The 27,502-nt window shown below is 30.1% G+C and overlaps 2 protein-coding genes across 3 annotated transcripts; both read left to right on the top strand.

Annotated features, from left to right (window-relative positions):
- Positions 1–3,435: 3,435 nt before the first annotated feature.
- LOC108346093 (protein CROWDED NUCLEI 4) lies at positions 3,436–9,757 on the top strand. 2 transcript variants are annotated; one of them, XM_052872095.1, is made up of 9 exons: positions 3,436–3,866; positions 5,140–5,349; positions 5,454–5,707; positions 6,218–6,488; positions 6,576–6,659; positions 6,751–8,546; positions 8,661–9,009; positions 9,159–9,236; positions 9,371–9,757. In XM_052872095.1, exons 1-7 carry the CDS (start codon positions 3,681–3,683, stop codon positions 9,001–9,003), a joined length of 3,144 nt encoding a protein of 1,047 aa, XP_052728055.1. In that variant the 5' UTR covers positions 3,436–3,680; the 3' UTR covers positions 9,004–9,009; positions 9,159–9,236; positions 9,371–9,757. The 2 variants fall into 2 exon arrangements, with proteins under 2 accessions (XP_052728055.1, XP_017440561.1); XM_017585072.2 differs by having other exon boundaries at positions 8,661–9,236.
- Positions 9,758–18,162: 8,405 nt separating this feature from the next.
- LOC108340681 (transcription factor RAX3) lies at positions 18,163–19,774 on the top strand. Its single transcript, XM_017578202.2, has 3 exons — positions 18,163–18,451; positions 18,628–18,757; positions 18,929–19,774. Exons 1-3 carry the CDS (start codon positions 18,316–18,318, stop codon positions 19,623–19,625), a joined length of 963 nt encoding a protein of 320 aa, XP_017433691.1. The 5' UTR covers positions 18,163–18,315; the 3' UTR covers positions 19,626–19,774.
- Positions 19,775–27,502: the final 7,728 nt, after the last annotated feature.

Below are 27,502 nucleotides of genomic sequence, written 5' to 3' on the forward strand. Positions count from 1 at the left end.
GAGCTAAAGATCAAGCGTCACGGACCAACATGCTTAAGGATAGACAACAAATCTGCTATTAATATAGCCAAAAACCCAATATCTCATGGACGGAGCAAGCACATCGAAACAAAATTTCACTATCTCAAAGAACGGGTCAACGAAGGAAAACTGGAACTGATCTACTGCAACACGGATGAACAGGAAGCTGATATATTCACGAAAGCTCTACAACAGAATAAATTTGAAAAGCTTAGAAGATCACTTGGAATTAGGTCTCTTAGTGATTTTAGATTTAAGAGGGAGTGTTAGGAATGTAAATCTAGAATCACAACTGATTTAACTGTCATTAGACAGTTTACATTTTGTACATATATACTGCTGACTTCAATAAGAAAATTAATCGTTTTCTCTAAATCTTTTGCATCTTTGTTTCATTGCCTAACTCTCTCGGTTCCACCTTTTTAAAACATCTTCCTCTCTTCTCTGATACGCTGCCACTCTAACAAAGGGTGCCCGAGTCTCCTTCAGATGGCTCAGAAGAGACCAATTTCTTGGAAAATTTAACCGGTATGTCAATCTGTTACAACTACAAGGACCTTGAAACTGCCACCAATAACTTTTTTGTGAAGCTTGGGCAAGGGGGTTTTGGGTCAGTGTATAAGGGAGTTCTAGCATATGGAACTCAAATAGCAGTGAAGAAATTGGAAAGTATTGGACAAGGAAAGAAAGAGTTCATGGCCGAAGTATATACAAACAATAAGTCTAAGCAGAATTGAGTTTGATATGATATGATCTCCAACATAAAAACTTGAGGTTTGAGATTTCTATTCCATGCAGAAGGCTTTAGAAGTATATACAATTTTTTACTTGAAGAACAAACAACTATTGAATAGACAATGATGCTGCTCATTGAATATGACTAAGAAAGACAAATTTGCAGAAAAAAATTACAAGCATACAGGTGTAGAGGTACTTATTTTATCTTGCCACCTCCATTCTATGCATTGCAAAATCAACAGGAATTCAGTATTATATTCTATAATATGCAGATTAGTTTTATTCAGTCTCAACTTTAGGAGCAGTTTCCTTCAATGCAAGCTTTCGTTTATTTTGAATTTGGTGGACAAATTCAGAAACTAATACATGTAACTTCACAGTAGACTTACGATTAGAAGGGATAGCATTCCCTAACCCCGCCCTTCTTAATGCACGAGCTAGAAACCTTTCACCGAATTGATTATGAGTGGGGCATGCAGGAGGAACCATGGTTTTCAGTACTGGCTTATTACAAAATGAAGGCCCTGTTGGCAAACTAAATAAAGAAAATATTTGTGTCAGTAAAGTTGTCTGCTCCAGACATTGGTACGTATTTCACAGAAAAAAATCTCAGAAATGTTTCATGCGTGTGGCAAATAATATATATAATTTAATAATAAAATGAAGGAACATTGCCCTATTAAAGACAAAAAGATGGGTTTTGAGAAGGACCTTACAAGTTTAATTGATTGTCAAAGGCAATAATATATATTGAAAAAAAACCATTAAGTCACTCCGTGTCTCTGCTTGGTTAAGTATGTATCTTGATTTCCATCAAGAAAGATATAAAAGGGAAAGAGATAAAACTTTAGTTGGAAGAGAGACAAAAAGTCGAATAGTATAGAGAAAAAGCTAACAACAGAGGAGAGAAATTAACACTGTTACGTTGAACTTAACACGAACATTACTTTATTTATACAATTTTCATGAATCCAATATCTTCATTTTTAAAATCGGATACAAAACAGAAATTTATCTCTTAACATAGAACAATCATTTTTAAAATCGGGTACAAAACAAAAATTTACCTCTTAACGACAAAGTAAACATTTAAGCCTTAAAATTAGCTATGACTATCCAAAATTTTTAATTTAAAACAAATTAATATTTACTTTTAGGATTACCAAGTACTAACATATTTACTTTTAGAATCTCAGCTCATTGTTTGAACTGAACATATATTTTCCAATTATTTGGTAGCCATGTTTTGGATTTTTTTATAATATTGAAATAATTTAGGTTAAAATAGACATTATTAGAATAAAATATAAGTAAATATTATAGATATCACATATACTTAAAAAGATAAGTAAATATTATAGATATTATATATAATTAATTTTTTAATTTTCAGAAATATTATATAAAATTGAATTAGACATAATTTTACCATCTTCATATTACATTAGCCATTATTAAATTATCTTTGTTTGATTTATTGTGGCCTTTTTACTTATTGAACCACTTATAAATATCCAATCTCATACACAAAATGTTTAGATTTCATTATCTTAATTAATTTTGTAATTATCAAAGCAGTTTTATTTATTTTAATGATGTTGTTGGATTTGTTTACATGTTTGAGTTAATTTCAAAATAAATAATATATTTTAAAAAACCTTAATTCTACTATAATTAAAATAAGAGATAAATATTTTATATCAGTTATGACGATAATTATAGTAAAAATGCGTTTAATGTTATACATGTTGTATGTTATAATTATAACTTACGCATAATAGATTATATATTCTAATTTATTTTTAACAATAATTGGTTTTAAAAATTAAACTTATCATTTCTAAAGTTAACGTAAACCTTTTTTTACACCATTATTGATTCAATAAAAAATGTTATGTAATTAAAATAATGAATGTAAAGAAATTATTTTGCCAAAGTGACAAAGAACCCAAATTGTTGTTATAAGATTTATCCAACTATTTTTCTTGTTCAATACACCTGAGTATCTATTTCTCACTGTCCACAATCAAATCAAGAGTACATTAGCAACCTTCTCATAAATTATTCAACCCTTTTTATCGACACTTTCTGAATTTAAGACGGAAGAACATTCATATCATAACCATAAATAATAATTTTTAATTTTATAGTTTTTAATGAGATTATTAATGATTCTATTATCGTATCCATCTAATAATTATAATTTTCATTGCCTGTTACCTATGATAAATAGTACTCATTATTCATATTAAAATTTAAATATATTATAATTAGAATGGTAAATAAATATTTGATTCTAAAGTATAATAATATTTCTAAAATATATTACATTAGGTAAAGTCAGTCCTAAAGTTGCACGTGTATTGAAAATAATAGTGATTCATAAACAATACTTGTTTTAATCAAATTACTTAGATTTATATTACTTATTCTTATTTATTTTAAATATATCATTAAATTTATAAACTTTACCGAGTGCCTACAAAAGTATCAAATGTAGAATGTTTTTGGGATGTACTAATTAGAAATTTATTCCTTCCAAAAATAATAAACCTCTTCGTGCCTTCCTTTTCCACCGAGAATCGCGACTCTGCAGTTTTAATTCAGACGTTTAAAAAATAAAAAATTATAAATATTAAAAGTCAAAACGAGGTCGTTTAGCTTCTGTCACGTCGCAAACACAACATCCACACTCACTCTCGAGAAAAAAAGTAGCGAACGAGCTTTATTGTGTGAGTGAGTGGTAAAGTACGTTTTCCTTCAACGTTCCAATCTGTCAAAGTCCCAGGGCGCACAAATTAAATTCCAAAGCCAAAGTAAAGAATAAGGAGCTGTGAACAGAGAAGACGCCACGATTAGTGAAGCGGAACGCAGATTGAGAAAGGGTTTTGCTTTTTGAAGAATCGCGTTCGGAGTCAGAGATGGAGTTATCGACTCCCAATTCCTCCAAACCCTTATCCATTACGCCTGGTTCTAGGGTTTTGAAAAGCCCTCTCACTGATGATCAGATCTGGAAGCGCCTTCGCAACGCTGGCTTCGACGAGGAATCAATTAAGCACAAGGACAAGGCTGCCCTCATAGCTTACATCGCTAAGCTCGAAGCTGAGGTTCGTAATTTTCTCCCTCTCTAACTTATTTTTAATTTTGAATTGTACTTTCATTGAATTAAATTGGCGGAACCGTTAATTGGACTATGCAATGCGATCGGATTAGTGAGGTAGTTTGTTAGGTTGGGAGATTTTATTTTTGAGTGGGTTTTTGATATTGTGTGCGTTTGGGTTATTTATTTAATACCCATAAATAGTCTTTTGAGATGACCAATCATTTATTTGGGTTCTTCTTTAAGATATACTTCAATGATGAATTTCACTGTCGACGTCGCTTCATATGGTATCTTGATTATTCGAGTGCGAGATCTTCTTTTTGTGTTATTACTTCTTTGGTGCAGTCCAACCTGCGTGATAATTATGGTGGATAGGTCCTCTGTTCATGTTCGTTAAACAAAATTGCTGGTGATTAGCAGCACCTGGTAATGTTATGATTGGATATAAAGCCAAAGCCCTTGTTCAGAATTCTGTACTATTGGTGTGAAACTGTGTATTCGGGCTATTTGTACTTTTGTAGAATGCTTTGAGTTGTGTATTTGAAGTGTGTAGTTAATTTTATATACATTGATAGTGTGTAGTGGATTGAATTCAATGTAAACTACCATTGATTTATTGCAGTGGAAGTGGAGTATGTAAATCCTAGAGTCTTCACTCCAAGAGGGCTTTTCCCTAAATACCTATTAAACACTTAAGAGTCCAAGGGGTTAGTTTCACAGCTATGAATGTGAAGATATCTTGTCGAAGACAACACAAATTTAAACTCTTTATTCAATTTGTTTCCTAATAGTTTATAAAGTTTCCTTGTCATCTGGGTGTTAATTCAGCTGAAATCATTTGGTTGCCCACCAATTAATATTACTCTGAAATTTCCATTGCTTTTGTCGATCTTTGTGCATGTATCACAAATAGCAAAGTTTTCTTTCTTTTATTGAGTATTGCATTCTTCCCTTTTGCATTGTTTTCCTTGTCATTTGAATAGTTTTCAATTAGTTTTTCTGCTTGATTGGGTGGTTAGCATCCATCACTTGCAAAGTCAAATGAGCAAATCGAGTTGATGCTTAATTTGCTAGTACTGTGAACTGGTTTTCTTTGCTATCACCTAAAGCAACACTTTACCCCTTTAATTGAATTGAATTTTCAAGTGAATGCTCCATGAGTGGTTTACGTTGTCTTTCATTTTCATTAGAGACAGTATTTATTTTTCTGCTGTTAGTGCTAACAAAATCTATCAGTCCTTTCTAACTTTCGTTTTGACCTGTATGATGTTGTGCAGATATACGATCACCAGCACCACATGGGTCTTCTCATATTGGAGAAAAAGGATTTGGCTTCAAAATATGAACAATTAAAAGCCTTGGCTGAATCATCCGAGTTAATGCATAAACATGATTCTGCAATGAATAAATCTGCATTAACTGAATCAAGGAAACGTGAAGAAAGTTTGAAGAAGACTGTAAGCATCAAAGATGCATGTATCGCTAGTGTAAGTTTATGGAATAGTTCTCCTTCTGTCAAAACCATACATGCTCACTTTTTCATATGTTTATTCTTCTCACACTTCTAGGGGGTATTTTTTGTCTTTTGTAGCTTGAGAAGGCCTTGCATGAGCTGCGTACAGAAAGTGCTGAAATAAAGGTTGCAGCCGAGAGTAAATTTGCTGAAGCAAGCCAATTGATAGATGAAGCGCAGAAAAAAATTACAGATGCTGAAGCAAAGGTGCGTGCTGCAGAATCTCTGCAGATGGAGGCTAACCGATATCATAACTCTGCAGAGAGGAAGCTTCGTGATGTTGAAGCCCGTGAAGATAATCTCAGGCGGCAGCTAATGTCTTTCAAGGCTGAGTATGTTACTTACTATCTTTGTGACTTTGAGCGTATTAAGAGTTTCCTCAACAAGCAGAAAATCTTATCTTTCAAGTCATAGTATGTTACTCATACTTGCAACAGTTGCATGAAGTTAGCCGGTTACTTATTATCTCCCTAGTTCATTTTTGTGATTTGGAGCACATAAGCAGATTAAGTTGTGCCTTGACATTGTATTATGTCGTTGGTGAATCAAATTATTTGTCTGCTTCAGGTTCCGTAGTTGAATATTCTTATACCTAATATAACCACTCAATTTTTAATTCAAACAATTGACAGGATTATGCATGACGCAACTAATTAAGTGTTAACGTACCTCCTTTTAACACTTAGCAACATGTTAGCTGAAATGTGATTAAGTTTTGTGGTTATAAGTTCTGCACCCTGTGTGTGATTATAATCTCTCTTTGATCATTGAAAATGTTGATAACTTCATGTTATTCTGAAAATTACCTTGATCTTTCTCCCTCTCCCCTTTTCTCTCCCCAGTTGTGATGAAAAAGATAAGGAGATGATTCTTGAGAGGCAATCCCTTTCTGAAAGGCAAAAGGCTTTGCAACAAGAACAGAAAAGATTACTTCAATCACAATCCTTGTTCAACCAGAGAGAGGAACAATTTTTGAGTAGATCCCAGGAACTAAATCGTCTTCAAAAAGAGATGGAGGACACAAAAGCAGAAGTTGAAAAAGAACGTGAAGCCCTACATGATGAGAAAACCACTCTAAAATTGAAGGAAGCCACTTTAATGCATCGCGAAGAGGTTTGTTAATATATCTCAGTTGACGATATTAGTATTAACAATTTTATCTGTCTTGTTCATGTGTGGATTTATGTTTTGTGAAAACAGGAACTTACTAAATGGAAAACTGAGCTGAGTAAGAAAGAACAAGAGTTACTTGAATTTCAAGCGAAACTTTCTAATATAGAATCTGTAAATTTTCTCACCATTGTTTACTTTCCATTTTAATTTCTGATCCTTTTCTCTATATCATTATTCTTTTATTGTTGTTGGGAAAATGTAGGATGAAACTCAGAAAGTTATTGCTGGTCAGGAAGCCGCACTGAAAACTAAAGAATATAATTTGGAAGTTGAGCTACAAATGAAGCGCAAAGTGGTTGAATATGATATTGAGACAAAGAGACGGGCTTGGGAGTTGAAGGAGGTTGATCTTAAACATTATAAGGATGAAATTCTGGAAAGGCAGCATGATTTGGAAGTTTTGTCAAGGTCACTGAGTGAGAAGGAGAAGGATCTGAAGGATCTGTCAAGTGCTCTTGAAGAAAAAGATCAAAGGTTGAGTGCTGCTGAGAAGGAGTTTGAGCTAAACAAAGTGCTTTTGCAAAAGGAGAAAGATAATATTGAACAAGCAAAGCAAGATCTGCAGAAGTCGTTGGCATCACTGGAAAAGAAAATAAGAGAAGTTGACATTGACAAGGAGAGACTTGAGGCTGTGAAAAGTGAAACTGGCGAGTTGTCAATTTTGGAAGTGAAACTAAAGGAAGAGATTGACCTTGTCAGATCTCAGAAGTTGGAGCTTTTGGCTGAGGCAGACAAGCTCAAAGCTGAGAAGGCAAAGTTTGAAGTTGAGTGGGAGCTTCTTGATGAAAAAAAGGAAGCGTTGCAGAAAGAAGCAGAATTCATAGCAAAGGAAAGGGAGGTGGTTTCCACTTTTATTAAGAATGAGCGTGACCAACTAAGAGAAGAGAAAGAAAATTTGCGTAATCAGTACACCCAAGACTTGGGGTTTCTTGCCAGTGAACGTGAAAACTTCATGAACAAGATGGCACATGAACATGCTGAGTTGTTTGGCAAGATGCAGCAAGAGCGGGCAGATTTCTTGCGGGACATTGAAATGCAAAAACAGGAGCTGAATAACCTCATTGAGAAGAGACGCGAAGAAGTTGAAAGTTATTTGAAGGAAAGAGAGAAGGCTTTTGAGGAAGAAAAGAACACTGAACTTCACCATATTAATGCTCGTAAGGAGAAATTGACAAAAGAGTTGGAACAGGTTTCCTTGGAAATGAAAAGGCTTCAAACTGAGCGGGCAGAAATAAATTTGGATCGCGAGAGGAGAAATAGGGAATGGGCTGAACTTACTAAGTGTATTGAGGAACTTGAGGTTCAAAGGGACAAGCTCCAAAAACAGAGAGAACTGTTGCATGCTGATAGAGTTGAAATTTTTGCTCAAACTGAAGAATTGAAAAAATTAGAAGATTTGAAAGCTGTCTCTGATGATAATGCTATCACTGAAATGCTTAAATCTGATATGGAGTCTAGCCAAAAGAAAATATCTTCAAGGAAGAACTCGAAGCGTCAGACACCTCTCACACATGGTGGTGATAAAATTAGCAATGGGTTTGATACTCCATTTGTGGAGAAGTCATCTGCTGGATCTCCTCCTAGCCCTGTTCGATTCTCATGGATAAAACGGTGCTCCGAGCTTATTTTCAGAAATGCTCCTGTGGTTTCTGATACAGATAATGGGAGCAGCAGGCAAAAGCAGTTGGAAAATGACAAACCACTTGGTATTGGCAAGGGACAACAAACTGGATTTTCTTTTGAAGAACCTAAAGTAATAGTTGAGGTACCCTCTCGAGATGATGCTAGAAGACGTGAGATTGAATCTGAAGCGAAAGATGTGAATGGAAAAAGTGCTCTCTTGTTTCCAGATGGACATCTTGTAGGCAGACGGAAAAGAGGGAGGGGAAACATGACTAGTAAAGTTGGTGATCCACTAGTTGATCTGGGGCAAAATAAGAAATCTAGAGCAGAAGAACAAACAACTGAAAATCCTATTGACCAGGGCACTACACGCGGGTACCACTTCTTTCCACCAAATCAATTTATTTCTGAACGTATAGTTTTTCTGTATTCACAAGTAATCTAAGTGCAGTGTATATTCAGGAACTTGTTTATTGATTTTATTTTCAGTGTTGTTTCAACCCAATCAGATGTCATGAAGGTCCAGCAGGTGTTAACATCATCAAATCAAACGCAGGGTAACACTGAAGAAACTCGTGTTGTAATGGTTGATAAGGTTATTCATGTGTCAGAAGTGACTTCTGAGAAAGTTGATGCTCCCCCTATCCACAGTCGAGATCCAAGAGATAATCCGCAAAATCCTGCATTGGGAGTAGATCAATATGGAGAGACAATTGATATAATAAATTCTAAAACTAAACAGAAAGATATTTTACCCCGTGTCTCAAGGGTATCGGGAAGCACCGAAGAAATATCCAAAAGAAACAATGAGCAGGTTTCTGAGAACTGCTAGTGTTAGGTAGTGGCGTACAGTCAGTTTTTTATTTTCATATTTACTAAGGTTTCGTATCTAGGCCAAGTCTTTTCAATGTATACTGCTTTCTTTTGTTTCGTTTCTGCATAAGTTTCGCTTATATGTTAATGCAGGTGTTGTTTGACTATGGATAGGGATTGCAGGTGATGGCTATGAGTACTAGTACTGGTAATTGGTGTGGTTAAGATAAGTATATATTGGGAGTGTATGAGGTGCGTCAATTAATCAAATTAAGCATGTTTAGCTGTAAATTCTTCTCAACTGTATCTCCTGTTCATTCTCATTACAGACAGCGTTGGTTCATGGAATATGCTATGTTCATTGAATTCATCCTCTTGAAATGCAGGATGTCATAGGGAATGGATTCTTCATTTGTTAGTGACTTGGAGATGTGTAGAGCTAACTAGGTGATGTCTTCTTTGTGTACACATTTAATGGATGCAGTTGCAGATTGCTATTAGGGTGGGGTAAATTGTTGATACCATAGAGTTCGGATAATAGGGATGTTATGTACTCCAAAGAGTAAAAGAAAGTGATAAAAAAAAGGAGAAAGGAGAAGTTAGAAGAGCCAAGGGTACGTTATTCTGGCATTGTTTTGTTTGTCGTGTTTAAGCCCTCCAGATTGAGTTTTTTTTACGCACGCTGAATGTCATCGTGTAGTTGTCAATAGTGATTTTGCTTGCGTCATCAAACACGGTGGTTAAAATCAGATATGCATCCGAAGCTTGTGTTAGGCTGGTTCTATATTTTTCTTTAGTACTATGTTGCATGCATGCCATTCAAACTTTTCGAGAGTTTGAACTTAATTACCCCACCAAATTACTTTTGTGAATAAATCATTTTTGTTTTTTTGGGTAAAAAACATGTATAACTGCTTTGGATGGCAGCATTATATCCGAATCTCACTCGAATAATTGATATTAAATTAACATAGTCAAAATGTTAATTATATTTCAAGATGCCTGCGCATTTGAAATTTTCAGCCGTAAGTTAAACTTCATACATGCGTATGTGAATACAATTGTCAGTTTTTAAATCAATTTTATGACATTTAGCTAGATATAAATGTACTTACATATAATGACTAGATTATATTGATAATGTCAAAACCAAACATTATCACTAGTCTAAAGTTCATAAAGTTTTTAATTGGTACCATTAAATTCAACTGTCTTAATTAGTTGCTATTAATGAGCATGATCCAAAATACATACCATACCACACATAATGTTGTACGATCAAATGTAAGATGTAAAAGAGTTGCAATTAACAACCATAATAACAAAAATAGTGAGTATTGGGAATGTACCGCATGTGGCGAGAAGTTAATTGTGCTTCAGGCTCTGTGTGCGGTTTTGCTACATGCTCTTCTAGGTTCAGCTTTTGTGTTATTTTCTTCATGCTCATCACCGATTTTAATATTTCCTTCAGCCTCACTAGTTGCAGGGGAAGGGATAGGACATGTTGGCCCTAAAAAGCATGATTGTTTCTGAGTTGTAAAAATAAAATATGTAACTGTTATATACTTAAGTAATATTAAATTAAGTATATGTTCATTTTTTATGAGAAAATTTATACTTGTTAACAATGAGTATGCACATAATGATGATGTCATCTCATTAAACAAAATGTCAAATAACAAATACTTCAAATAAAAATAATTTTTAAATAATAAATAAAATGGATTTTTTTATCAAGTATTACATAAATATAAAAACAAAACAAAAAAAGGACTGAGTAATAAAAACTTAACGAAAAGTGTATAATATAATAGAAGATGGACATTATAAAGGAGTAAATTTGGAATATGGTAGGATGGAAATCTATAATCATACTACCTCTAGTTTTGAGTAATGAAGTATTATTGAAATACTTCCATTTTGTTATAGAATTAAAATAAATAAAGTTTTATTTATTCATAATTTTGTTCTCCTTATTTTTCTTTTGGGAGATCGCACTAGAATTTGAAAGCATTCACCTAAACATAAACATTATTTATTAAAATATAGGAAGACTAGGCAGCTAAAAAAAAGTATTTGATCTCCTAAAAGTATTTGATATATGTTTGGAATTTGAGGTGGAGTAAAAGTAATTTCAGCAAGAAATAACTTCAGAACAAACAAGAAAAAGTGTTGGCAGACCTCATAATGATTAAGAGAAATACTCTCTTCCTCTCCTAATAAGGATATTTTTCTTAAAAAAAAAACTAATGAGATTAAGAAAACTTTTAAATCAAAAAGGATATTATATAATTGACAAAACTAATCTTATATAAAAAAACATAGAATCATAGTAACAACATTCTATGATATGTTATTAAAAGTATAACTAGAACAAAAATATTATTAAATTAAATTAAGAGTTATTTCGAAAGTCATGTTTTCTATTAGTACAGAATATTAAGGATAGAATATATTTTGATTAGAGAAAGCAGAGTTTTTGATTTGTAAACGTGAGACCTGAAACTTTGTTGTGTCCTTTTTGACCGTCTCCTCCATTTTTAACTCTACAAAAGTAACCAAGAAACAGCGTCTCTATGCAACTACTAGTTGGTGGATTCCTTTATCTACGACTTATACAACTACCTTTCTTCTTAGAATGGATACAATACTAGCACTCAACTATGCCCAAATTTCTTCACACACGCTTAGAACTCCATTAGATCGCCCACGCTCCACCCTTGTCATGCTTACATATATAACTTCACCCAAACCCCTGCCAACACAAATTACCCTTTCCCTTCCTTTCCAATGAAGTTCTTTAGAAATTGATTAAGTTAAACAAATGTTAATTAATAACTTTTATTATTTAAACATTACTTATATATATATATATATATATATATATATATATATATATATATATATATAACTTTTAAGAAAATATTTATGATTTGAATGAGATAGTATGTAAATGGTTGATATAATTTGAAAGGAAAAAAGTTTTATTTATGAGAATTAATCTTTCTTAAAAATAGATTAATCTCCTTAAATTATTAATGATTGGCTTCATGAGGATTAATGATAATATATATTTTAGTTAACAACACTAATATTAACGAGGGGAATCTATGTTTGATTAATGTAAAATACACCGTATTTTTTGAATAAAGTTCAGAAAATTTAGAAATGGTTATATTTTTAAAATAAAAAATTTATTCTTGATTATCTAGGCTAGAAACCGGACATCAATTTGTGATATAAATAAAGACAAAGGCCAAATTTTGTAAAAATAAATTAAATTTAAACTCAATTTTTAACATAATATATAGTCTATATCAATAAAGTTTGTTGAGATTATTGTATTGTTATCCATAAATATTTAGTTTTATACAATAGATATTTATGCTTAGGTCGTGATATACGTCAATTGTAAATAAAATGAATTTATAATACACAAATGATGCAAATAACACCTTCCACGTTGATTTTATATAATAAGTTAGAAAATGAAATTTAAGTGTGAATGAACTGTGTGGAAAAGAGTAATCTAATTTTGACAAGAGAAGCCAATGTTATAATTAATTCAGCTGGCATTCTAAAAGATTTTCCCATCTAAATCCGTGAAATTAAATTTGTTATAAAACCAGACAGCTGGAAAGTAGAAAATAAGAAGTGTGAAACATATGAAATGGTTTCTTGGAGCTGCTTGCGAAGCCTATGATTGACTTTGTTTACCAAGTTCAACACCTAATATATAATTAAAGCATAAAAAATAAGAATAGTTCTTCTTTAGAAGCTGTCCATTTGAAGCTTCCAGGAAATTTGTCATTAGGCTTTCACTGGGTCTTACTGTCGCTGTTGCTTTATCTCTCTCTACCAATACCTATTCCTTTTTTCTATGTTTCCGAACAATTTTCATCATTTTCAGATTTTTGACAAATTCATGTCTTTAATCTGGAGTTGATGTGACTGTTGACCACAAGCAAGGCCTTCAAATTGTCTTCGTCCAAAAGCACAAGACCATGTTCTAGAAACTTAATTGACAGAGACATTATGAAGCACTATTTCGTTTGAAGTTATCCCAAATATATGTGCACAGTAAGCAACAATCATTTAGTCCATACAATTATTTGAATTTCATTAGTTATCTCCTACTGCTTCATTTTTATTTAGGCTAACAACTTCTTTCTGTCTTATTATAGTTGAAGGTTTCTGCTAGCACAGGCTGAGACGGAACTCAAGCGATTCGTTTACTCAAATGTTACAAATCAAATACCATTTAGTTTAGTGATATTTAAGGCAAACCCTATATGTGGGATAGAACTGATTAGGCTTTGTGTAGAGGAGAGTGAGGATCTTCTATGTACCTTAATTTGATTTGGTTATAGCCAGGTTGTTGTCCCACTTTTATGTACAAAACAAATGTTTACAGTGGAAAATTTGTTTGGTATAACAAATACTAAGATTTGGGATACTCTACTTGTAATGTCTCTAATAGACTTTTGCTTTCTAAAATATACCTTATTAACTAATTTAGGTTTAGATAAACTAAGCAAGTACGTTTAACCTATAATGTGTCTATCCATCTATCCTTATATATCTATAACCTGTTATCCCTGTATGTTCTCATTTGACTTTCCATTACATTAGTTTTACTCTTTTACTCATATATATATATATATATATATATATATATATATATATATATATATATTGTATGGCACAAATCAATATCTAAATGTTTTCTTATGACACCCATCATTAGTTTTATATTCTACGCACATTGAGATCAATGTAAAAAATTGACTTTGCTAATAAATATTTTATATACACACCAACTTTTTTTTAAAGCTCACTTATTCTTTTATACACACCAATTTGAAAACAAAATCTTTAATCATATATTTAAATAGAAAATTTATTTATTAATCAATGTAAACTATATATATATATATATATATATATATATATATATATATATATATATATATATATATATATATATATATATATATATATATATATATCAAACAATTCAAATCATGCTCAGTGCACCTATTATTAATATTCATGAGTTAAGAGGAGTGGATTGGAGGTGAAAAGAATGAATGAAGTCAACTCAAGATGATAGCCTTGAGCTGTAATGGTTTGAATGTTAGAAGATTGGAGGTTGTCAAAAAAAGATGTTTTCAAACATGCTGGCTAGGTCCACGCAACACACACACAAAAATATGAAGAAAATCATTCACTAGATTCTTTCTTTCTTTCTATAATTTTTCTTGACGAAAAGGTTAATTATGAATATTGGAAAGACGGGAAAATTAAGAAGAGAAGGTGGCCTACCACCAAGACCATTTCTTCCCCTTGTTTAAACTATTATGAACTTTTTGTTTGTTACCCAACCTTTCTTTGTCTGCTTTCTATGCACATGATTTCTGTAGAAAACATGGTGAAAATTAACACTCCCTCGTGCTTTATAAATACTTTGTTTGACTTTCATTAATTCTTTTATGTCATTGGTAAGTTAGTCTTTTTTAAGTTTCTAATTTTGAATTTAATGGTATTATTTTTCAATAACATTTTCACATATTATTCACAATTTTTTTGTGAGAGGAACTCAATATTTGAAAATTATTAACTTTAATCGACAAGTATATAATTAAAGTATAGTTAAACACCTTATTTATTAATGGGTCTACAAAGGGACTATTTATTCACGAGAATTTATTGAGAAGATACAATTAATGAGATATGATTTTATGCACATGAAAATTAACATTGATTTTAATATAAAATCTTAAAATATTGAATTTGTGGGTCTTGATCCTTATATTTATTCAACTTTTTTATTTTTATCTAACTTAGGATTGAAAATCACTTAAATTTTCAACAATCTCTCCCTTAAAAATGAGTTCCTTCCACGTTGATACCTATTTGTTTTCAACAACGAAAACACAAAGATGATGACTTATAATGATTGTGTGAAAAACAAGAAAAAATTGAACACAATATTTTTTTTTAAGCTTTCTAGCCTCATAAGTAAAGAAAAGAGGAGAAAGTATTGGAAATCACCTTAATATAAATAACCTTCCAACTTTATGATGCTAACTATTTGATAATTGTACCAATTTCAAGAAATAAATAGAAGTTTCAAGTATTATTTCACATGATTGTCTAATTAGACCAAATTACTGATTACAACATTGATACAAATCATGGTTGAGTTCATAATTATAGAAAAAAAATATCAACAATGAAATTATAAAATTTGTGACGTGATTCAATAAAAACTTCATTAGGGTTGGATTTTATGAATAAATAATGCAAGTTCCTTGTACAATTTATCTTTAAGTTTTATTCAAACATTCACATCAAAGGCTTACTATTCCTAATTCCTTAGGAGCAAGTTTTAAATCTATATGTTAAATTACTATTTCCTAGTTCATTTAACATATAATTTTCATTGAATCCAAATGTCTAGAGTGATCAAAAGATTTGTGCTCTATCTATGTTTATGTTCTAATTTACTTTCCAATGATTAGATACATTCAAACATATGATATTCCATCATAGACAATAAAATTCAGATAAAACATATGGACAACAAAGATTTTATTTCATAGGAATTTTACATCAAATTGAAGTCATTACATAATGAAAAATGGAATTTAACTATTCCTCGTCCTCTAGAACATATAAGTTTGATGGAAATTGATGAATAAATAGAGTCTTAATGCCTTAAAATCGCTTCTAACTGAATTCATGATTTTAACTGTCCTTTCACAGTTAAAGCACCTTTTTTTTCTTTCATTCACAAATAAATAATCACTTTCAAATATTAATCACTCACTAAGCGAGAATCAACTTCAAATTCACCTTTTCTTGTTGAGTGAGCCAATATACTTGATGGATGAGTATCTTTCTTTCTAAATGAGTGAACATAATGTGGTTGAGTGAAAGGGCTTGACAGCAAACTCCAAAACTTTTGAAATCTCTATTTTCCCGCACAATAATCTACAAAAGACAAAAAACAATAAACTTGAAATAAGCAGAAAAGTATTTCATCTTCTCATAAGAAAAATACATAATATATCAATAAATACAAATTTAAGATTATAAACAAACATGAATAATAAGTATTAATCATTGTTATCACACAACATGACTTGTTGAAGAAAGAGAAAACAACAACCTTAAAAAAAAAATCAACCAATCGAAACTAAGCTTTTAGTGAAGAATACACAAAAAATCTCCAAAACTTTTGCAATACTGTTACTCATGTTTTATAACAACTACTGTATATGAGTTAAAATGACTAAAATAATTAGTTAGTGATTTGGAGTTACTAATTCTGAATGTGATGGTTTGTGATAATCAATCAACATTACATGTACTCAAAATCCATTTTTCATTAAAGAACAAAACATATTTTGAATTTGATTGTCATTTTGTTCAAAATGAAGTAACATCTAACATAATTTGTCCCTTATATAGTCCTACCAAAGTATAACTAGCAAACATTTGTACAATGGTATTGAGAAAAAAACAATTTAAATATCTTCTATGTAAATTAGACATTCAAGATTTTATGCTCCAAAAATTGAAAGGATATTGAGAAATTATCACCATAACTAGTTATTCTATTTTATTATTGATTAGGAGATATTCTTATGATAATTTTTCAAACATAAATTTATGGATGATTTTAGTGACTTTAATTTTATCTCATTTTTGGTAACTGAGTATTGTAACATATATTTATGTTATATATTTATGTTGATGAACAAAGGATGAGTTTTTTTTTTTTTTTTGTAAAACTTATCAATAGTAAAACAAATTTAAAGAAAAACAACACATTGAAATCTTTAAAATAAAATGAAAACTAAATTAAAATAAAAAGAATAAGAAGTCACATTGACTAAACATCTTTCGTAAAAAAAAGCTTACAGACGTTGAATTGATTGCATATTGAATGTTGAGAGACTTGAACTATAATCTACCTTGCTTTTTCTCTGATACGAAAATCCAAACCAGTGTTAAATTGGTAAGTATTTCGACGTAATTACTAACTAGTGGACATTAGGTCACCAACCATAACGAAATATATGCGCTGATATATATATATAATACAATTCTAATTTATAATTAAATATTAAGCAATTTGCCTGCTAGCTAGATCTTCATCATCAATCTAATTTCATCTTCTTTTTTCCCTATAATAAATGATAAAAATTAACTCTATCAGTCTCTTTTCCGTTACTCTTTTATAGTTTCCTTTGAGTGAAAGATTTCTGAAGCTCAGAACTGAACTTTAACCCTAATTAGCATCAGAGACGACTCTCCTAGGCCTCTATATAAAGCAGAATGATAGTTCGATAATCACATTAATCCATTAAATTTTTAAAAGTTTCATAAACTTAATTTTTATATGGATACGTAAAGTCGTAATATTTTCAAAAGCTCGTTAAATTTAGAGGGTTTGATCACTTTTCTACGTACTCGTGGTCCCACCCTTACATATTACACATGATTTTACGATCATCATCATCATCAACCATTTGTTAACATCGACAATAGTTATTTTGATAAAATAATAATACACGAGAAACCTATGTACATTATTTGAATGGAATATAAATAAATTAGTTATGTTATTTGTTTGCACCTATTTAACAACTTTATATAATATTTTTCTCTTCGTATCCATCGCTTTATCTTATATATATGTATGTGTTATGTCTTTCCATTTTTTTTTATAAAAAAAACTGTACAGACAATTTTTTTTTTTAAATAGATTCTGAAGAACGAAAGACATGGTTAAAAGACCAGCTCCGCTGTGTGTGGTTTCCAATTCTTCCACAAGTTTATGCTGCTTCAATTTTTAATTCATATTTTTAAGGACTCAAGTCTTCGGTTCTCTTCTTCACTTCAACTATACCTTTAAATAAAATATTACCAGCCATATTAGTTGACACTAGTGTACAAGGGTTTACCCCCTACCACTCTTTCAATATTAATTATTTCGCTAATAGAAAAAAGTAATTCACCAATAAATACAATTAAAATTGATCATCGTAAGATTTCCAATTTACATTTAACTTGTTATTTCCATTAAAGTAAATGATAATATTAAAAAATACATAAAATGAGGAAAGGAAATTGAATTCCTTTACCAAAAGTTGGAAGTTTTCTGTCCTTCTTGCTCGAGGCAATTACTCTCTCTTTCTCTCTACCTTCCTCCTTTATATAAACATAATTATTTTCATCATTCTTATAAACCTGCAATAAACATTGGCTTTACTTGAAACTGTGGTGAGTTAAACAGCAGAGAGAAGCATAGAAGGAAAACATGGGGAGAGCTCCTTGCTGTGACAAAGCCAACGTGAAGAGAGGTCCATGGTCGCCTGAAGAAGACGCCAAACTCAAATCTTACATCGAAGAGCACGGCACCGGTGGCAACTGGATAGCTTTGCCCCAGAAAATAGGTACCTCCAACTTAATTTTCATCAATCATCAATACAAATCAAACATATATATATCCACTTTTATTTTTTATTTTTTCTTTATTACTCCTGTAATAAACTTGGTTCTTAATTTAACAGTCTTTCCAAAACCCAAATTTCTTTATGTTGGAGTGTTGATTTTTTTTCTGCGTGTATAGGTCTGAAAAGGTGCGGCAAAAGTTGTCGTCTCAGATGGCTGAACTATCTTCGCCCAAACATCAAACACGGGGGTTTCTCAGAAGAAGAAGACAACATAATTTGCAGCCTCTATGTTAACATTGGAAGCAGGTAAATTCATTATTCATCTCCACGTAGTCAAATACCAACTCCGCTACCCATTTTTTTATGCCAAAATTCGACGTTCTTTACAAGAATCTGAGAGCACAATAACTGAGGATCAAACTCACAGAGACTATAATACCATATCATGAACTGAGTGATGCGTTTTGATATATGCAGGTGGTCAATTATAGCAGCGCAGTTACCAGGGCGCACGGATAATGACATAAAGAACTATTGGAACACCAAGCTGAAGAAGAAGATACTGGGGAAGCAAAGGAAGGAGCATCACGCTCAAGCTCGAAGAGTTGGTGGCCTAAAGCAAGAGATTAAAAGAGAGAGTGAAGATTTGATGTTACCTGTGGGAGTTATTAGCCGAACTCCTCATTGGCCACATGAACAGAATTCTTGGCCAATTCCAGTGGCAAATGCTTACTGTGATCTCAACAACCAAACATCACCGATCGTACACATCCCTGACACCACAGTCACTGCCACCATGAACTCACAATACTCATCATTTGACATTTCCTTAACACAAGACCAGCTATATCCCTCCACAGTGAACACGATCACAACGGACACGTGTCACACATCAAATGTGTTTCAAGGGTTTGGGAACTTCTCCAGTGATTTGGCCTGCGTGGACCCGCAGCATATAGATGGATCATCAGAACGGCTTTTTTATGGAATGGAATCAATGGAAATCGGCAATGGCAGCACAAACACGACTTCAACAGAAAGCACTAGTTGGGGAGATATAAGCTCTTTGGTTTACCCGCCTTTGGTTTCTCACTACGAATCTTGCCAACAAAGAATACTGCCTCAAGAAGTTACTTTCGACGGGTCTAGTTACTTCGCAATGCAAACGCAATAACAGCTCCGTACCAGGGGATTTTTCTATAAATTTTATCGCTATAGCTCAGAAAGAATGTATCCAACAAAACCCTAAACTTTTCACTTTAGCTAAGAAATTTTCTCTTTTGTTGTTTCTTGTTTTGTTCCAACTGCTTGTAACTTCTAATAGCCGCGTTAATTTATTATTTTTTTTAAATAAATTTCCCCCAAGTATTTCGTAGAAAAGGAAATAAGAAATATTTTTCGGTAAACTAAAGTTAATTATATACAGGTTTATATACTTATCCACTTTAATGAGTTTCTTCCATAAATAGTGAAGAAACTGTGTGTGGGAAAATTAAGTTGGCCTGAAAAACGTAGGAAATGGACAGGGCAGCAGGTTGAAAAAGTATTATGAGGTTTTGGCCATGACTTGCTCGGCTTTAGCAACTAAGTTATGAAAATGTGGCTTCATTCTTTTAATGTTTTCTTCGTGTCTGGCCTTATAAGGGGTACAAAACGTCATGTGAGTCCAACCAGCAACAACACAACATTTAAGTCTCTGTCCATCAAGTGGGATCCTCACATAGAATCTAGCTGATAATACCAACTTAACAAAGCACCCATATTTCAGCTTAACTAAAATGTTCTTTCAATAATTCCGAAAACTGAACCGCGTTACTTCATATGATATACATATGTATCTTTTACAAATTATTATTATTCATGCATTTGTTTCTTAAATTTAGTCTAAAATTATAATTTTGATATACTTTTACTTTTAAACTTAAAAACTAAATAAATAAAATCATTTTAATCCAACAATGTTTATTTTTTTTAAATATTAAACCGTGCTCTAAAATAAGATTTAACTTAATTAAAATGTATTAAATCGTATAAACTTTTTAAACGTCAATCTAAAATATCATAGATTAAAATAAGTATATTTATTTAAATTTAAAGTTTGATAATTAAACTGTATTAAAATTTGAAATAAAAATAAATTTTAATTTTTTTATCAAAATTTAATAACTAAAAGTATATTTATTTTTTTATTAAATTTTCTAATGTACTGGATCAATGATCTTCATATATCTATATAATACATTTACCCTTCTCTCTGTCACTTGTTGTTCTAAAACTTTTTCTTCTTATCACGTCACATTTGATTTTTCTCCTGGTTCATTTTCTTTTTCTATATGTAACTTTTTGTACACAAAAAAAAAAATACTGGATACATTCGATAATTTTTCAATACTTTTTTTTATTTTTGTAAGAGTGATAACACGAGTTGCGGCAAAATATATAGATCTACACAAAAAAAAAAAAAAAATCCAACCCCGATCCTGCCAAGCACAAAATAGTAAGATAGAACACCCCAATAATGTCCATCTTCGTACACCCACACCGATTAGACTTCCAATATATCATAGATTACTCATTATTATTGTTTTGTTTCACTGTTTTTCTTAAATATATCACGTTTTTTTACTATCGATATTTTCAATTATTTTTCGTTCAAAGTACACAATAAAGAATATGTTCAATTAATTAATTAATAAATTATGTTATATTAAATTAGTTCTTACCTAATTGCTTTTCATGGTTAAAGTTAAACTTTCATTCTTTTATGGTGTCTTTTGGACTAAAATTTGAATAGTTTTGTATAATTTTGAACTTGGTTATAATATTTAAATTTGGTTTTAATTCTGTATTTATTCATCTATATTTCTCCATCTCTCTATATAAAGATACTGATATCAGCGCTGCTGTTATGGCATTGCGTTTTTTGTGTGGGACACGTTTTTTCAATTTTAAGTGTCTTTCTATATGCGAATTTAATAATCTCAAAATTTATATTTTAAGTGTCACACAGTGTATATCTTTTAACTTTTTTTTTCATCGAAATTGATTAAACCCTACATATTTTAATTTTTATAAATCTCGAAAACAAAACATGAAAGAACTAAACGATCTCTAACATGAAATGAAAAACTAAACTGGTAAAGAAATATAAGCCATGGGACAGAAAAGCAACAAAAACACAGTTGGATAGAAACAAAGTTTCACATCAGATAAAATATAAAATACACGTATATTTATATACATATAAGATACCTTCTTTAATAAAAAATCTTTTAAAATGATACCAAAAATAAATTCATAAAAACTTAATCCATATCTTATTAGTACGGAGATCTATAAATATGTATATTGAACCTACACAACAAACAGAAGGATTTTATCCATAATCACAAATATAGGGGGAATGGGTAGGTGGTAACATCCAACAAGATGAGAACTTTAACAATAATGACCCGTCGTTCATCAAGCTACACATAGCAGTCCTATATGTATGCAAATAATTAAAAAAAAAAGTATATAAAGTGGCTAGGAATTAGGCGAATAAAACTCGTCGGCAAAGCAACCATTGCAGAAACATAGTGAAAGCATAGCAACAAAAGAGTTGAAATAGAGATTTTGGTGCAGATGGCTGATTAATATTCCGTCGAAATTACGATGACGATATATGCAAAGGATTAAATAAGTACAAAATGAGTGTTTGATTGAAGGGCTCTGAAGTCTGCCGAAGCCACGACAAATGAGAACGACGACCTTCTTTTGCAACCATTTCGTCTTTTTATGCGTGGAAGGAAAGCATTAGTAAACAAAGATAGGTATTCCCAATGCTTTCTTTATTTCGTGAAATTGACACTCACTACTCTCAATATATATACATTTTTAATCTAATTTATTCATTTAGTCAAAATACACAAATTCTTTTGTCCATTATCAACTTTCAAATCCTTTTCTTGTCCATTTTGGCTGTGGCAGGCTGAAGGATTAGAATGAAAATGACGTACACTCCATGGAATCATGTTCCACTTTTAATATCAACGCTGGGTAATATAAATGCATTTTAACTTTTATAAATTAATAGGTTAATAACCTCTACATGTTTTTCTTCAATTTGGATTACCTCATATGCTGTATTTAATGGTTTGGTGGTGGATATAATTAATCTCCAATGACTGGCTCAGATTTAATGTTTTTAGTCATTAATATTTTTACTCAAAATGTAATTAATCTCCAACTATTTAATATACACCCATTAATATTTTGTATGGTTGATTGTTTTTTTTCTCATTCAAGATAACTTTTTCTTAATAAGATGACGTACCTATATAATGTTTCTCAAGTTTGACATTTTAAAGTTGAGGCGAACAATATACATGCTCATAGATAAAAATAAAAAGTAGTATTTACAGGCACGATATCAGAAAATAGAACTAGTTATTAGTTTAAAAACATAACAAATGTGGTGTTGCTGTGGTCACAAATCCAATAAGAGAAGTCCAAACCCATGATCCACAAACTCAGTTGCAACACAAGACATCCATCTTTTCAGTTTTTTTTTATTCGTGATATTAAAATATTACGATGGAGAAAAATAATAAAATACCCCGATTAGTAAACAGCTGTCAATGATATCGGATAAGATAAATAATTTTTCAGGAATATGATTTTTAATTTCGTATATCTTCAATACTTTGGTAATTAAAACCTTTTATTCTTAATGATGAATCTTAATTTCATACGAGAGTCATTATATAGGCAATTATTAAAACAGAACAGTCTAAATCTCAATTTTTTATTACCAAACAAACTCGAAGAAGATCTCCATGGAAAACATAAGAACTTAAATTGTATAAAAATAAATATATTTAAAAAACTCAATTACCCAATATTTAATTTCATCATAACTTATTCATGCATTTATCCTAGATTCACGCCCAAGATGAACGAAAAAAAAAAAGAAACACTAGACAATAAAGTTTTCTTGGCCCGATCAGCCGAATTCTTTTCGGCCCGGCAATCTCAATATTACTTTTCTCTTAGGGCCCAATAATCCTATTAATGTTCCTGTAATGATTATTTACACCACATAGATTTATTAATATACATCTATTGTATCTTTTCTCTCTCAAAATACCCTTTTCAGAAAATATTTTTTGAACCGTTAAGAAGTTAATATTCCAAAAAGCATGTTTAAATTTTTTAATGAAAAGTAATTTTTAGAAGTATTAAAAGATTATTTTCCAAAAGCCAAAAACAAATTATTAATTTGAAAATTACTTTTCGGAAGTGTTAAAATAATTTGAAAAGATTTCCAGGATGTAATTTCCATGGTTATTTTTGAAAGTATTTTTTTGAAAATAAATTTAAACATAAATTATTATTTTACCTTCTATGTATTTGTAATGCATTGAAACGTAATTTTACACTGTAGTTTAATTGTTCCTTAAATTCTAATTTTGCACTCCCATGTTTTAATTACTCTTTAGGTTATGTTTATTTTTGTAATATTTTCTTCTATTTTTAAAATCCTTGTTCTTCCGAGGAATATTTTTCGGAATGAAAAAAATTCAAGATGCTAATAAAAGTGGTATTCATTGTTGCGAAAAGGATAAAAGAATTAGGGGGGAAAATGACATCATCTTTTCTTTGTACAATTATTTGACAAACTAATTTTTATAATAAAATAGTTAATTAAATCATAAATTAAATTATTTAATACAAAATTAATACAAGTAGTTTCAGATGATTGTATAGAAAGATATTACATATCACTGTTCAAAAATATTATATATCACCTGTGATGTACAAGCCATGAAAATACACACTGTATTTATAACATAAGAATTCGAGCGAAATATCACATTAATAACATTATGAAATCATGAAAAGAAAATATTACTATTGATGGAGTGCTAAGTAGAATATCAGAATATTCAAAACGAGATTTATAGAATAATAAAGATATAGTGTAGAATTAGTGAGTAAGTACATCACAAAGTTCTCTACAATACTTTTATGTAATTGAAGACTATCTTATTTAAAAAAAAATTAACTGAAGAGTAAACAGAATCTCTCTAAATCACATGTATATAAACAAACAAACTTTGTACAATGTAAAAGAATTTGGTATTCGATATTTAATAAAGTCGTGATATACTCAGTCGTCAAATAAGTCACATTAAAATAGTCTAAATTTATATGCATTGACCCATATACATAATACTCCAATAGGACTCTAATGAAATACCTAAACTTTTATGAATCATAGAAGAAAATCTTACCACTAGAGATTTCCATGATCAAAACACACTAGATTTCCATGGTTAAAACTTGCTTTTTGAAATTGAAATTTTATTTTTCCAAAAAATACTCTTTGGAGGAGAACTTTTATATGCTTTTAGAAATTCTTTTCATAACTAATAGTTTATATACATTTCTGAAAAGTAAGTTAGGGAAATTTAACAATTTTTCCAAGTTTTGGATAGTACATTTTAAAAAATGTTTTAGAAAAAAGGAGGAGGAATTGCACTAAATTTAAGAAGTGTAAATAAGAATTGCACAATGCTTTTGAGAGACAAATTGAACTGTTTCTTAAAGCACAATGTCTACAACATTAAATTTATAACACTAAGGTGCAATGTCTACATTAACGTGTATCTGCAACATTAAATCTATAACATAAATAAAAAAATATTCTTTTCTAGTGTATAAACTTTTACCAAATGTATCTTTTGAATGAGTTTTTTTTTTTCAAATTTAACTATTCCTTTTAAATTAAAATGAATATTTATAATAAATAAAATACCTATAAAAAATAATAGTTATTTCGAATAAAATTATAAAAATGATTTATATTCATTTTTATAATTCTAACTAGTGAAATTATAAATAAAAAATAATTATAATAATTTTATTATAAATATAAATCATATTTATAATCTTATTGCAAATAATTTTTCATGTATTTTATAGATATTTTTGTAAAATATTGTATTTAAAGGACAAAATTAAAAAAATAAATATCAACAATAAAAAGTAGAATAGAAATAAAGATAATAATGTAGTATTTTTTATTATATAAAAAATTAAATACATGTGATTCAACAATAATTAATAAAGAGAATTACTCTATACATCACCTCACATTTCTCTTTCACCCCACATTTTTTAAAATTTTAAAATTATCCCTATATTTCAAAAAACCCTTCATCTATTTTTTTTTTCTTCAACAAATATCGAGATCAGTTTAAGAATTTTCTAAGTCTTTAACGAATTTCGAAGTCCGTTGAAGTTTTTGAAAAAATCATGTAACATTCTGTTAGAAAGAAATTTTCTTCAACAGATTTTGACATTGAAGAATATAAAGATTTTTCGAAAACTTAAAATAAATTTTAAAATCCATTAAAGAAAGATATTCTTGGAACGTGGAAACCTACATGGAGTAATACTCATTAACAAAACATGTAGTGAATGTAAAGTTCCCAAGTTTTAGTTTTGTGATACCCTGTAAAACTTTTGGGCGTTTTGTAATAAAGATTGACTTCCCAAGAAAATAAATGATCATTTCCTTTTGTATTTCTATAATTTCAACGGAGTAAAATTTTATATTTCCCAATGAATAATTTAAAGTATAACATTCCAAAATTTAAAATAAAAAATATATTTAAAATATATAACTCAGAATATTAATATATTATAAATTATAAGTCTAAAATATAATTTTTTATATTCAGGCTATATTTTAAAATATAGAAATTCTATTTTAGATTATTTAATCTAAAATATAAAATAAAAAATTTTATAATGAATTTTACATATTGAAATACAAAATTTACATTTTATGTAATTCTAATAGAAAAGTTTATATGGTGCATGTTGAAATTACACAGGTGTAGGAAGAAATTGCTAAAAATAAATTATCCTTAAATTAAAACAAAAAAGGATGCAATAGTAGATATTTCAAAAACCAAAACTCAATAGCTGGTTTCAGGGTGTTGCTCCCTCCACCACCCCCAAGTGCTCCTGCACCTTTTCACTATTTTTTTTTAGTCCAAAAATATTCTATACCTCCCCACTATTTTCTATTATTCCAAAATTACCTTACACCTCCCCACTATATTCAATAATCTTTCTTTTTTCTCTCTCCACATTAATGGAACATTCACATGGTTCAGATTTAAATTTGTGATATATTGTAAAATTTTATTTACACTTTCCCTTAAATAAACTTGATTCAATCTTATTTTCACCGTTCAATATTTTTTTTTCTTCAAATCACTTAATAAATAGTGAAATTTTGTTTTAAATTTCTAGAAAAATGTTTATATATATATATGTGTGTTTTTTTTTAACATTTAATATCTATAATTTTTAACATTATATTATGTTTTAACTTACCGACATGTTTGACTCAAATAACTTGAATAAAGTATTTAATTTATTAGATAAATAATATAAAAATATTATTAAATACTTAAAATATAAAAGAAAAGTTATTTGTTAAAGATTTGGTATTTATTTAGTTCTTTCGTTATTAGTATATAATAATAATACTAATAATAATAATAATAATATATTATTTACTATTAATATTATTATGTTTATTGTTTTTGTATTTGCATCTAACCTTTAAGTTTATAAAATGGAAGTGGTAGAAGCACTAATATTGAAGTTTTCTCTCAATTTTATATTTTGCAATATATCACAAGTTTAAATTTAAGCTATATGAATATTCCATTAATGTAGAGAGAGAAAGAGAAAGATAATGCTCCATTAATGCAGAGAGAGAAAGAGAAAAATTGTTGAAGATAGTGAAAAGGTGTAGGGTATTTTTGAAATAAAAGAAAATAGTGGAGAGGTGTAAAATATTTTTAGAATAAAAAAAATAGTGGGGAGGTACAAAAGTACTTGGGGTGGTGGAGGAAGCAACACCCCTGGTTCCAATATGCTAAGCCCACAAATTTTCCAACTTTGATGACTAAACTGGATATTATTTTTTGTAGCTTATTAGAAAAAAAAACACACTTTAACTCATTCAGACCAAATAGACTATCAATA

The sequence above is a fragment of the Vigna angularis genome, chromosome 1 (genome assembly GCF_016808095.1).
Source record: "Vigna angularis cultivar LongXiaoDou No.4 chromosome 1, ASM1680809v1, whole genome shotgun sequence".
NCBI classification, from domain to species: domain Eukaryota; kingdom Viridiplantae; phylum Streptophyta; class Magnoliopsida; order Fabales; family Fabaceae; genus Vigna; species Vigna angularis.